The sequence below is a fragment of the Pseudophryne corroboree genome, chromosome 1 (assembly GCF_028390025.1).
Source record: "Pseudophryne corroboree isolate aPseCor3 chromosome 1, aPseCor3.hap2, whole genome shotgun sequence".
NCBI lineage: Eukaryota > Metazoa > Chordata > Amphibia > Anura > Myobatrachidae > Pseudophryne > Pseudophryne corroboree.
Window position 1 is genome coordinate 4,628,015 of NC_086444.1, and position 14,496 is coordinate 4,642,510.

Sequence of the window (14,496 nt, forward strand, 5' to 3'; positions counted from 1 at the left end):
GCCAGGGCTAATAGCATCGTCACCTTCCATGTGAGATATTTTAAGTCCACAGTGGTGAGTGGTTCAAACCAATGTGACTTTAGGAAACTCAAAACAACATTGAGATCCCAAGGTGCCACTGGGGCACAAAAGGAGGCTGTATATGCATATGTCGTTTTGAATCCGCATCGCCTGTCCACTGTCGCGTCCATAAAGCTCTTCTGGCCGAAATGGACATAGCACTTACCCGTGATGCCAGTGTGCAGATATCCCTCTGTGCATCACGCATATAAAGAAATGCATCCTTTATTTGTTCTAACGACAGTAAAATATTGTCCCTGTCCAGGGTATCAATATTTTCAATCAGGGACTCTGACCAAACTACCCCAGCACTGCACATCCAGGCAGACGCTATAGCTGGTCGTAGTATAACACCTGTATGTGTGTATATACCTTTTTGGATATTTTCCATCCTCCTATCTGATGGATCTTTAAGTGCGGCCGTCTCAGGAGAGGGTAACGCCACTTGTTTTGATAAGCGTGTTAGCGCTTTGTCCACCCTAGGAGGTGTTTCCCAGCGCTCCCTAACCTCTGGCGGGAAAGGGTATAAAGCCAATAACTTCTTTGAAATTAGCAGTTTTTTATCGGGGCACCCCACGCTTCATCACACACGTCATTTAATTCTTCTGATTCGGTAAAAACTACTGGTAGTTTTTTCACACCCCACATAATACCCTGTTTAGTGGTACCTGTAGTATCAGCTAAATGTAACATCTCCTTTATTGCCAAAATCATATAACGTGTGGCCCTACTGGAAAATACGGTTGATTCGTCACCTTCACCACCGGAATCAGTGCCTGTGTCTGGGTCTGTGTCGACCGACTGAGGCAAGGGGCGTTTTACAGCCCCTGACGGTGTTTGAGGCGCCTGGACAGGCACTAATTGAGTGTCCGGCCGCCTCATGTCGGCAAACGACTGCTTAAGCGAGTTGACGCTATCCCGTAATTCCACAAATAAAGGCATCCATTCTGGTGTCGACCCCCTAGAAGGTGACATCCTCATATTTGGCAATTGCTCCGCCTCCACACCAATAACGTCCTCATACATGTCGACACACACGTACCGACACACAGCAGACACACAGGGAATGCTCTATACGAAGACAGGACCCACTAGCCCTTTGGGGAGACAGAGGGAGAGTCTGCCAGCACACACCAAAAAGCGCTATATATGACAGGGATAGCCTTATGATTAAGTGCTCCCTTATAGCTGCTTTTATATTAATATATTGCCATTTATTTTGCCCCCCCTCTCTGTTATACCCTGTTTCTGTAGTGCAGTGCAGGGGAGAGACCTGGGAGCCTTCCTGACCAGCGGAGCTGTGACAGAAAATGGCGCCGTGTGCTGAGGAGATAGGCCCCGCCCCTTTTCCGGCGGGCTCGTCTCCCGCTATTTAGTACATTTAGGCAGGGGTAAATATCTCCATATAGCCTCTGGGGCTATATGTGAGGTATTTTTAGCCTTTTTAAAGGTTTTCATTTGCCTCCCAGGGCGCCCCCCCCCCAGCGCCCTGCACCCTCAGTGACTGCCGTGTGAAGTGTGCTGAGAGGAAAATGGCGCACAGCTGCAGTGCTGTGCGCTACCTTAAGAAGACTGCAGGAGTCTTCAGCCGCCGATTTTGGACCTCTTCTTGCTTCAGCATCTGTGAGGGGGCCGGCGGCGTGGCTCCGGTGACCATCCAGGCTGTACCTGTGATCGTCCCTCTGGAGCTTCATGTCCAGTAGCCAAGAAGCCAATCCATCCTGCACGCAGGTGAGTTCACTTCTTCTCCCCTCTGTCCCTCGTTGCAGTGATCCTGTTGCCAGCAGGAATCACTGTAAAATAAAAAACCTAAGCTAAACTCTCTAAGCAGCTCTTTATGAGAGCCACCTAGAATTGCACCCTTCTCGGCCGGGCACAAAATCTAACTGAGGCTTGGAGGAGGGTCATAGGGGGAGGAGCCAGTGCACACCACCTGATCGGAGAGCTTTACTTTTTGTGCCCTGTCTCCTGCGGAGCCGCTATTCCCCATGGTCCTTTCAGGAACCCCAGCATCCACTAGGACGATAGAGAAAGGGTGTAATGACAGTAGTGAGGTGTAACCATGAGACGGGTGTAATGTCAGTAGTGAGGTGTAATCATGTGACGGTGTAATGTCAGTAGTGAGGTGTAACCATGTGATGGGGTGTAATGTCAGTAGTGAGGTGTCACCATGTGATGGGGTGTAATGTCAGTAGTGAGGTGTCACTGTGTGATGGGGTGTAATGTCAGTAGTGAGGTGTCACCATGTGATGGGGTGTAATGTCACCATGTGATGGGGTGTAATGTCAGTAGTGAGGTGTCACTATGTGATGGGGTGTAATGTCAGAAGTGAGGTGTCACCGTGTGATGGGGTGTAATGTCAGTAGTGAGGTGTCACTGTGTGATGGGGTGTAATGTCAGTAGTGAGGTGTCACTATGTGATGGGGTGTAATGTCAGTAGTGAGGTGTCACCATGTGATGGGGTGTAATGTCAGTAGTGAGGTGTCACCATGTGACGGGGTGTAATGTCACCATGTGATGGGGTGTAATGTCAGTAGTGAGGTGTAACCATGTGATGGGGTGTAATGTCAGTAGTGAGGTGTAACCATGTGATGGGGTGTAATGTCAGTAGTGAGGTGTCACCATGTGACGGGGTGTAATATCAGTAGTGAGGTGTAACCATGTGATGGGGTGTAATGTCAGTAGTGAGGTGTAACCATGTGATGGGTGTAATGTCAGTAGTGAGGTGTCACCATGTGATGGGGTGTAATGACAGTAGTGAGGTGTCACCATGTGTCGGGGTGTAATGTCAGTAGTGAGGTGTCACCATGTGACGGGGTGTAATGTCAGTAGTGAGGTGTCACCATGTGATGGGGTGTAATGTCAGTAGTGAGGTGTCACTGTGTGATGGGGTGTAATGTCAGTAGTGAGGTGTCACCATGTGATGGGGTGTAATGTCAGTAGTGAGGTGTCACCGTGTGATGGGGTGTAATGTCAGTAGTGAGGTGTCACTGTGTGATTGGGTGTAATGTCAGTAGTGAGGTGTCACCATGTGATGGGGTGTAATGTCAGTAGTGAGGTGTCACCATGTGATGGGGTGTAATGTCAGTAGTGAGGTGTCACCATGTGATGGGGTGTAATGTCAGTAGTGAGGTGTCACTGTGTGATGGGGTGTAATGTCAGTAGTGAGGTGTCACCATGTGATGGGGTGTAATGTCACCATGTGATGGGGTGTAATGTCAGTAGTGAGGTGTCACTATGTGATGGGGTGTAATGTCAGAAGTGAGGTGTCACCGTGTGATGGGGTGTAATGTCAGTAGTGAGGTGTCACTGTGTGATGGGGTGTAATGTCAGTAGTGAGGTGTCACTATGTGATGGGGTGTAATGTCAGTAGTGAGGTGTCACCATGTGATGGGGTGTAATGTCAGTAGTGAGGTGTCACCATGTGACGGGGTGTAATGTCACCATGTGATGGGGTGTAATGTCAGTAGTGAGGTGTAACCATGTGATGGGGTGTAATGTCAGTAGTGAGGTGTAACCATGTGATGGGGTGTAATGTCAGTAGTGAGGTGTCACCATGTGACGGGGTGTAATATCAGTAGTGAGGTGTAACCATGTGATGGGGTGTAATGTCAGTAGTGAGGTGTAACCATGTGATGGGTGTAATGTCAGTAGTGAGGTGTCACCATGTGATGGGGTGTAATGACAGTAGTGAGGTGTCACCATGTGTCGGGGTGTAATGTCAGTAGTGAGGTGTCACCATGTGACGGGGTGTAATGTCAGTAGTGAGGTGTCACCATGTGACGGGGTGTAATGTCAGTAGTGAGGTGTCACCATGTGACGGGGTGTAATGTCAATAGTGAGGTGTCACCATGTGACGGGTGTAATGTCACCATGTGATGGGGTGTAATGTCAGTAGTGAGGTGTCACCATGTGATGGGGTGTAATGTCAGTAGTGAGGTGTCACCATGTGATGGGGTGTAATGACAGTAGTGAGGTGTCACCATGTGATGGGGTGTAATGTCACCATGTGATGGGTGTAATGTCACCATGTGATGGGGTGTAATGTCACCATGTGATGGGGTGTAGTGTCAGTAGTGAGGTGTCACCATGTGATGGGGTGTAATGTCACCATGTGATGGGGTGTAATGTCAGTAGTGAGGTGTCACCATGTGAAGGGGTGTAATGTCACCATGTGATGGGGTGTAGTGTCAGTAGTGAGGTGTCACCATGTGAAGGGGTGTAATGTCAGTAGTGAGGTGTCACCATGTGACGGGGAGTAATGTCAGTAGTGAGGTGTCACCATGTGACGGGGTGTAATGTCAGTAGTGAGGTGTCACCATGTGACGGGGTGTAATGTCAGTAGTGAGGTGTCACCATGTGACGGGGTGTAATGTCAGTAGTGAGGTGTCACCATGTGACGGGGTGTAATGTCAGTAGTGAGGTGTCACCATGTGATGGGGTGTAATGTCAGTAGTGAGGTGTCACCATGTGATGGGGTGTAATGTCAGTAGTGAGGTGTCACCATGTGATGGGGTGTAATGTCACCATGTGATGGGGTGTAGTGTCAGTAGTGAGGTGTCACCATGTGATGGGGTGTAATGTCAGTAGTGAGGTGTCACCATGTGATGGGGTGTAATGTCAGTAGTGAAGTGTCACCGTATGATGGGGTGTAATGTCAGTAGTGAGGTGTAACCGTTTGATGGGGTGTAATGTCAGTAGTGAGGTGTAACCATGTGATGGGGTGTAATGACAGTAGTGAGGTGTAACCATGTGACGGGTGTAATGACAGTAGTGAGGTGTAACCATGTGACGGGTGTAATGACAGTAGTGAGGTGTAACCATGTAACGGGTGTAATGTCAGTAGTGAGGTGTAACCATGTGACGGGGTGTAATGACAGTAGTGAGGTGTAACCATGTGATGGGGTGTAATGTCAGTAGTGAGGTGTAACCATGTGACGGGTGTAATGTCAGTAGTGAGGTGTCACCGTGTAATGGGGTGTAATGTCAGTAGTGAGGTGTCACCCTGTGACGGGGTGTAATGACAGTAGTGAGGTGTAAACATGTGACGGGTGTAATGTCAGTAGTGAGGTGCCACCATGTGACGGGGTGTAATGTCACCATGTGATGGGGTGTAATGTCAGTAGTGAGGTGTAACCATGTGACGAGTGTAATGTCAGTAGTGAGGTGCCACCATGTGACGGGGTGTAATGTCAGTAGTGAGGTGTAATCATGTGATGGGGTGTAATGTCAGTAGTGAGGTCACTGTGTGATGGGGTGTAATGTCAGTAGTGAGGCGTCACCATGTGATGGGGTGTAATGTCACCATGTGATGGGGTGTAATGTCACCATGTGATGGGGTGTAATGTTACCATGTGATGGGGTGTAATGTCAGTAGTGAGGTGTCACCATGTGATGGGGTGTAATGTCACCATGTGATGGGTGTAATGTCACCATGTGATGGGGTGTAATGTCACCATGTGATGGGGTGTAATGTCAGTAGTGAGGTGTCACCATGTGATGGGGTGTAATGTCAGTAGTGAGGTGTCACTGTGTGATGGGGTGTAATGTCAGTAGTGAGGTGTCACCATGTGATGGGGTGTAATGTCAGTAGTGAGGTGTCACCATGTGATGGGGTGTAATGTCAGTAGTGAGGTGTCACCATGTGATGGGCTGTAATGTCAGTAGTGAGGTGTCACCATGTGATGGGGTGTAATGACAGTAGTGAGGTGTCACCATGTGATGGGGTGTAATGTCACCATGTGATGGGTGTAATGTCACTATGTGATGGGGTGTAATGTCACCATGTGATGGGGTGTAATGTCAGTAGTGAGGTGTCACCATGTGACGGGTGTAATGTCAGTAGTGAGGTGTCACCATGTGATGGGGTGTAATGTCAGTAGTGAGGTGTCACCATGTGACGGGTGTAATGTCAGTATTGAGGTGTCACCATGTGATGGGTGTAATGTCAGTAGTGAGGTGTCACTATGTAATGGGGTGTAATGTCACCATGTGATGGGGTGTAATGTCAGTAGTGAGGTGTCACCATGTGATGGGTGTAATGTCAGTAGTGAGGTGTCACCATGTGATGGGGTGTAATGTCACCATGTGATGGGGTGTAATGTCAGTAGTGAGGTGTCACCATGTGACGGTGTGTATTGTCAGTAGTGAGGTGTAACCATGTGACGGGGTATAATGTCAGTAGTGAGGTGTCACCATGTGATTGGGGTGTAATGTCAGTAGTGAGGTGTCACCATGTGACAGGGTGTAATGTCAGTAGTGAGGTGTCACCGTGTAATGGGGTGTAATGTCAGTAGTGAGGTGTCACCCTGTGACGGGGTGTAATGACAGTAGTGAGGTGTAACCATGTGACGGGTGTAATGTCAGTAGTGAGGTGTAACCATGTGACGAGTGTAATGTCAGTAGTGAGGTGCCACCATGTGACGGGGTGTAATGTCAGTAGTGAGGTGTAATCATGTGATGGGGTGTAATGTCAGTAGTGAGGTCACTGTGTGATGGGGTGTAATGTCAGTACTGAGGCGTCACCATGTGATGGGGTGTAATGTCACCATGTGATGGGGTGTAATGTCACCATGTGATGGGGTGTAATGTTACCATGTGATGGGGTGTAATGTCAGTAGTGAGGTGTCACTGTGTGATGGGGTGTAATGTCAGTAGTGAGGTGTCACCATGTGACAGGGTGTAATGACAGTAGTGAGGTGTCACCATGTGACAGGGTGTAATGTCAGTAGTGAGGTGTAACCATGTGACGGGGTGTAGTGTCAGTAGTGAGGTGTAACCATGTGACGGGGTGGGAGATCACTAGTGAGGTGTAACCATGTGACGGGGTGGGAGATCACTAGTGAGGTGTAACCATGTGACGGGGTGGGAGATCACTAGTGAGGTGTAACCATGTGACGGGGTGGGAGATCACTAGTGAGGTGTAACCATGTGACGGGGTGGGAGATCACTAGTGAGGTGTAACCATGTGACGGGGTGTAGTGTCAGTAGTGAGGTGTAACCATGTGACGGGGTGGGAGATCACTAGTGAGGTGTAACCATGTGACGGGGTGGGAGATCACTAGTGAGGTGTAACCATGTGACGGGGTGGGAGATCACTAGTGAGGTGTAACCATGTGACGGGGTGTTATGTCAGTAGTGAGGTGTCACCATGTGACGGGGTGTAATGACAGTAGTGAGGTGTAACCATGTGATGGGGTGTAATGTCACCATGTGATGGGGTGTAATGTCAGTAGTGAGGTGTCACCATGTGATGGGGTGTAATGTCAGTAGTGAGGTGTCACCGTGTGATGGGGTGTAATGTCAGTAGTGAGGTGTCACCATGTGATGGGGTGTAATGTCAGTAGTGAGGTGTAACCATGTGATGGGTGTAATGTCAGTAGTGAGGTGTCACCATGTGACGGGGTGTAATGACAGTAGTGAGGTGTAACCATGTGACGGGGTGGGAGATCACTAGTGAGGTGTAACCATGTGACGGGGTGTTATGTCAGTAGTGAGGTGTAATCATGTGACGGGGTGTAGTGCCAGTAGTGAGTTGTAACCATGTGACGGGGTGTAGTGCCAGTAGTGAGTTGTAACCATGTGACGGGGTGTAGTGTCAGTAGTGAGGTGTAACCATGTGACGGGGTGGGAGATCACTAGTGAGGTGTAACCATGTGACGGGGTGGGAGATCACTAGTGAGGTGTAACCATGTGACGGGGTGGGAGATCACTAGTGAGGTATAACCATGTGACGGGGTGGGAGATCACTAGTGAGGTGTAACCATGTGACGGGGTGTTATGTCAGTAGTGAGGTGTAACCATGTGACGAGGTGTAGTGTCAGTAGTGAGTTGTAACCATGTGACGGGGTGTAGTGTCAGTAGTGAGGTGTAACCATGTGACGGGGTGTAATGACAGTAGTGAGGTGTAACCATGTGACAGGTGTAATGTCAGTAGTGAGGTGTAACCATGTGACGAGTGTAATGTCAGTAGTGAGGTGTCACCATGTGACGGGGTGTAATGTCAGTAGTGAGGTGTAACCATGTGATGGGGTGTAATGTCAGTAGTGAGGTGTCACCATGTGATGGGGTGTAATGTCACCATGTGATGGGGTGTAATGTCACCATGTGATGGGGTGTAATGTCACCATGTGATGGGGTGTAATGTCACCATGTGATGGGGTGTAATGTCACCATGTGATGGGGTGTAATGTTACCATGTGATGGGGTGTAATGTTACCATGTGATGGGGTGTAATGTCACCATGTGATGGGGTGTAATGTCAGTAGTGAGGTGTCACCATGTGATGGGGTGTAATGTCACCATGTGATGGGGTGTAATGTCAGTAGTGAGGTGTCACCGTGTGATGGGGTGTAATGTCAGTAGTGAGGTGTCACTGTGTGATGGGGTGTAATGTCAGTAGTGAGGTGTCACTGTGTGATGGGGTGTAATGTCAGTAGTGAGGTGTCACCATGTGATGGGGTGTAATGTCAGTAGTGAGGTGTCACCATGTGATGGGGTGTAATGTCAGTAGTGAGGTGTCACCATGTGACAGGGTGTAATGTCAGTAGTGAGGTGTCACCGTGTAATGGGGTGTAATGTCAGTAGTGAGGTGTCACCATGTGACGGGGGTAATGTCAGTAGTGAGGTGTCACCATGTGACGGGGTGTAATGACAGTAGTGAGGTGTCACCATGTGACGGGGTGTAATGACAGTAGTGAGGTGTCACCATGTGACGGGGTGTAATGACAGTAGTGAGGTGTAACCATGTGACAGGGTGTTATGTCAGTAGTGAGTTGTAACCATATGACGGGGTGTAGTGTCAGTAGTGAGTTGTAACCATGTGACGGGGTGTAGTGTCAGTAGTGAGGTGTAACCATGTGACGGGGTGTTATGTCAGTAGTGAGTTGTAACCATGTGACGAGGTTTAGTGTCAGTAGTGAGGTGTAACCATGTGACGGGGTGGGAGATCACTAGTGAGGTGTAACCATGTGACGGGGTGGGAGATCACTAGTGAGGTGTAACCATGTGACGGGGTGTAGTGTCAGTAGTGAGTTGTAACCATGTGACGGGGTGTTATGTCAGTAGTGAGGTGTAACCATGTGACGGGGTGTTATGTCAGTAGTGAGGTGTAACCATGTGACGGGGTGTAGTGTCAGTAGTGAGGTGTAACCATGTGACGGGGTGGGAGATCAGTAGTGAGGTGTAACCATGTGACGGGTGTAATGTCAGTAGTGAGGTGTAACCATGTGACGAGTGTAATGTCAGTAGTGAGGTGTCACCATGTGACGGGGTGTAATGTCAGTAGTGAGGTGTCACCATGTGACGGGGTGTAATGTCAGTAGTGAGGTGTAACCATGTGATGGGGTGTAATGTCAGTAGTGAGGTGTCACCATGTGATGGGGTGTAATGTCACCATGTGATGGGGTGTAATGTCAGTAGTGAGGTGTCACCATGTGATGGGGTGTAATGTCAGTAGTGAGGTGTCACCATGTGATGGGGTGTAATGTCAGTAGTGAGGTGTCACCATGTGATGGGGTGTAATGTCAGTAGTGAGGTGTCACTGTGTGATGGGGTGTAATGTCAGTAGTGAGGTGTCACCATGTGATGGGGTGTAATGTCAGTAGTGAGGTGTCACCGTGTGATGGGGTGTAATGTCAGTAGTGAGGTGTCACTGTGTGATGGGGTGTAATGTCAGTAGTGAGGTGTCACCATGTGATGGGGTGTAATGTCAGTAGTGAGGTGTCACCATGTGATGGGGTGTAATGTCACCATGTGATGGGGTGTAATGTCAGTAGTGAGGTGTCACCATGTGATGGGGTGTAATGTCAGTAGTGAGGTGTCACCATGTGACGGGGTGTAATGTCAGTAGTGAGGTGTCACTGTGTGATGGGGTGTAATGTCAGTAGTGAGGTGTCACCATGTGATGGGGTGTAATGTCAGTAGTGAGGTGTCACCATGTGATGGGGTGTAATGTCACCATGTGATGGGGTGTAATGTCAGTAGTGAGGTGTCACCATGTGATGGGGTGTAATGTCAGTAGTGAGGTGTCACCATGTGATGGGGTGTAATGTCAGTAGTGAGGTGTCACTGTGTGATGGGGTGTAATGTCAGTAGTGAGGTGTCACCATGTGATGGGGTGTAATGTCAGTAGTGAGGTGTCACCGTGTGATGGGGTGTAATGTCAGTAGTGAGGTGTCACTGTGTGATGGGGTGTAATGTCAGTAGTGAGGTGTCACCATGTGATGGGGTGTAATGTCAGTAGTGAGGTGTCACCATGTGATGGGGTGTAATGTCAGTAGTGAGGTGTCACCATGTGATGGGGTTGTAATGTCAGTAGTGAGGTGTCACCATGTGATGGGGTGTAATGTCAGTAGTGAGGTGTCACCATGTGACGGGGTGTAATGTCAGTAGTGAGGTGTAACCATGTGAGGAGTGTAATGTCAGTAGTGAGGTGTCACCATGTGACGGGGTGTAATGACAGTAGTGAGGTGTCACCATGTGACGGGGTGTAATGACAGTAGTGAGGTGTAACCATGTGACGGGGTGTTATGTCAGTAGTGAGTTGTAACCATGTGACGGGGTGTAGTGTCAGTAGTGAGTTGTAACCATGTGACGGGGTGTAGTGTCAGTAGTGAGGTGTAACCATGTGACGGGGTGTTATGTCAGTAGTGAGTTGTAACCATGTGACGAGGTTTAGTGTCAGTAGTGAGGTGTAACCATGTGACCGGGTGGGAGATCACTAGTGAGGTGTAACCATGTGACGGGGTGTAGTGCCAGTAGTGAGGTGTAACCATGTGACGGGGTGTAATGTCAGTAGTGAGTTGTAACCATGTGACGGGGTGTTATGTCAGTAGTGAGGTGTAACCATGTGACGAGGTGTAGTGTCAGTAGTGAGTTGTAACCATGTGACGGGGTGTTATGTCAGTAGTGAGGTGTCACCATGTGACGGGGTGTAGTGTCAGTAGTGAGTTGTAACCATGTGACGGGGTGTTATGTCAGTAGTGAGGTGTAACCATGTGACGGGGTGTAGTGTCAGTAGTGAGGTGTAACCATGTGACGGGGTGTAGTGTCAGTAGTGAGGTGTAACCATGTGACGGGGAGGGAGATCAGTAGTGAGGTGGAGGTATGAGGTGTACAGTTGGTGAATGTCCTGGCAGTTACAGTAGATCACACGAGTACCTCCTTTTCCGCCAATATCCCAGGTGTAATCCTGTTTACAATGAGCCGTTACTCGTGTACCTCCTGGGATATATTTTTGAGACCCTTTTTTATTGAGCCATGACATGAGTTATTGCGGCAATGGAGATGGGTTGAATACGTAACTGACAGGGTGACAGCCATATTTATGTTACACATACCTGTACTGCAAGTCTTGTGGGCTCTATGCAATCTGTGTGTGTCTTATACAGGTGGAGATATTGAGAGAAAGTCTGAAATCCTGAGCCAGCCAGGTTGTGTTCCAGAGCAATGAGGAGAGACCTGGAAGGAAAACAGAAGGAAACATCGGAAATGAATATAATGTGGGTGACGCAGGCTGAGAGCACACAGGATCCCCCCGCACAGCGCCCCCCTCAGGCTGTATCACAGAGCAGGCACTGGGGATCATGTACAGGAAAGTACAATGGGCCAGTCACCTGACTACATCCCAGTACAATATACATTATACATATACCAGTGCTGGCTGTCAGGAAAAATTACTCACTGGACGGTTTGTCTTTTAAAAATGGTATATACACTTTAATATATAAAAAACAATAGATAAATATGACGTAGACAAAGAAAAAAGGGGGGGATTTTTTTCCTATAAAAATAAGAATTTACTCACCGGTAATTCTATTTCTCGAAGTCCGTAGTGGATGCTGGGTACTCCGTAATGACCATGGGGAATAGACGGGCTCCGCAGGAGACTGGGCACTCTTAAAAGAAAGATTAGGTACTATATCTGGTGTGCACTGGCTCCTCCCTCTATGCCCCTCCTCCAGACCTCAGTTAGGGAAACTGTGCCCGGAAGAGCTGACATTACTAGGAAAGGATTTGGAATCCAGGGTAAGACTCATACCAGCCACACCAATCACACCGTACAACTTGTGATAATTATACCCAGTCAACAGTATGAACAACAACTGAGCCTCATTCAACAGATGGCTCAGAACAATAACCCTATAGTTAAGAAATAACTATATATAAGTATTGCAGAAAGTCCGCACTTGGGACGGGCTCCCAGCATCCACTACGGACTACGAGAAATAGAATTACCGGTGAGTAAATTCTTATTTTCTCTGACGTCCTAGTGGATGCTGGGTACTCCGTAAGGACCATGGGGATTATACCAAATGGAATGGGCTTTTACTGATTTAGGATGCGGCAGTCCAGCCGCAGAATGTGCAAGTTGAATCGTGCTACAGATCCAGCGAGCAATAGTCTGCTTTGAAGCAGGAGCACCCAGCTTGTTGGGTGCATGCAGGATAAACAGCGAGTCAGTTTTTTTGACTCTAGCCGTCCTGGAAACATAGATTTTCAGGGCCCGGACTACGTCCAGCAACTTGGAATCCTCCAAGTCCCGAGTAGCCGCAGGCACCACAATAGGTTGGTTCAAATGAAACGCTGATACCACCTTTGGGAGAAATTGGGGACGAGTCCTCAATTCTGCCCTGTCCATATGGAAAATCAGATATGGGCTTTTACAGGACAAAGCCGCCAATTCTGACACACGCCTAGCTGAGGCCAAGGCCAACAGCATGACTACCTTCCACGTGAGATACTTCAACTCCACGGTCTGAAGTGGCTCAAACCAATGTGATTTTAGGAAATCCAACACTACGTTGAGATCCCAAGGTGCCACTGGAGGCACAAAAGGGGGCTGAATATGCAGCACTCCCTTAACAAACGTCTGAACTTCAGGCAGTGAAGCCAGTTCTTTTTGAAAGAAAATAGACAGGGCCGAAATCTGGACTTTAATGGATCCCAATTTTAGGCCCATAGTCACTCCTGACTGTAGGAAGTGCAGAAATCGACCCAGCTGAAATTCCTCTGTTGGGGCCTTCATGGCCTCACACCAAGCAACATATTTTCGCCATATGTGGTGATAATGTTTTGCTGTCACATCCTTCCTAGCTTTTATCAGCGTAGGAATGACTTCAACCGGAATGCCCTTTTCCATTAGGATCCGGCGTTCAACCGCCATGCCGTCAAATGCAGCCGCGGTAAGTCTTGGAACAGACAGGGCCCCTGCCGTAGCAGGTCCTGTCGGAGCGGCAGAGGCCAAGGGTCCTCTGAGATCATTTCTTGCAGTTCCGGGTACCAAGTTCTTCTTGGCCAATCCGGAACGATGAGTATAGTTCTTACTCCTCTCTTTCTTATTATCCTCAGTACCTTTGGTATGAGAGGAAGAGGAGGGAACACATAACCGACTGGTACACCCACGGTGTCACTAGAGCGTCCACAGCTATCGCCTGAGGGTCCCTTGACCTGGCGCAATATTTTTTTAGCTTTTTGTTGAGGCGGGACGCCATCATGTCCACCTGTGGCCTTTCCCAACGATTTACAATCAGCTGGAAGACTTCTGGATGAAGTCCCCACTCTCCCGGGTGGAGGTCGTGCCTGCTGAGGAAGTCTGCTTCCCAGTTGTCCACTCCCGGAATGAACACTGCTGACAGTGCTAGCACGTGATTCTCCGCCCATCGGAGAATCCTTGTGGCTTCTGCCATCACCATCCTGCTTCTTGTGCCGCCCTGTCGGTTTACATGGGCGACAGCCGTGATGTTGTCTGACTGAATCAGCACCAGCTGGTTTCGAAGCAGGGGTTCTGCTTGACTTAGGGCATTGTAAATGGCCCTTAGTTCCACAATATTTGTGTGTAGGGAAGTCTCCTGACTCGACCATTGTCCTTGGAAGTTTCTTCCCTGAGTGACTGCCCCCCAACCTCGGAGGCTTGCATCCGTGGTCACCAGGACCCAGTCCTGAATGCCGAATATGCGGCCCTCGAGAAGATGAGCACTCTGCAGCCACCACAGCAGAGACACCCTGGCCCTCGGGGACAGGGTGATCAGCCGATGCATCTGAAGATGTGATCCGGACCACTTGTCTAACAGATCCCACTGAAAGATCCTCGCATGGAACCTGCCGAAGGGAATTGCTTCGTAAGAAGCTACCATCTTTCCCAGGACTCGCGTGCAGTGATGCACCGACACCTGTTTTGGTTTCAGGAGGTCTCTGACCAGAGATGACAACTCCTTGGCCTTCTCCTCCGGGAGAAACACCTTCTTCTGTTCTGTGTCCAGAATCATGCCTAAGAACAGCAGACGCGTCGTAGGAACCAGCTGCGACTTTGGGATATTCAGAATCCAGCCGTGCTGTTGTAGCACTTCCTGAGATAGTGCTACTCCGACCAACAACTGCTCCCTGGACCTCGCCTTTATAAGGAGATCGTCCAAGTATGGGATAATTAGAACTCCC

General features: G+C 49.0%; 1 protein-coding gene across 2 annotated transcripts in view; it reads right to left on the reverse strand.

Moving 5' to 3' along the window:
- Positions 1-14,496, reverse strand: part of ARHGEF39 (Rho guanine nucleotide exchange factor 39) — a 478,541-nt gene that overhangs the window by 385,674 nt on the left and 78,371 nt on the right. For both annotated transcript variants that reach the window (XM_063957481.1, XM_063957482.1), the window contains exon 4: positions 11,400-11,520. In XM_063957481.1, the coding sequence (XP_063813551.1) occupies positions 11,400-11,520 (121 nt within the window). The remainder of the gene's footprint in view (positions 1-11,399; positions 11,521-14,496) is intronic.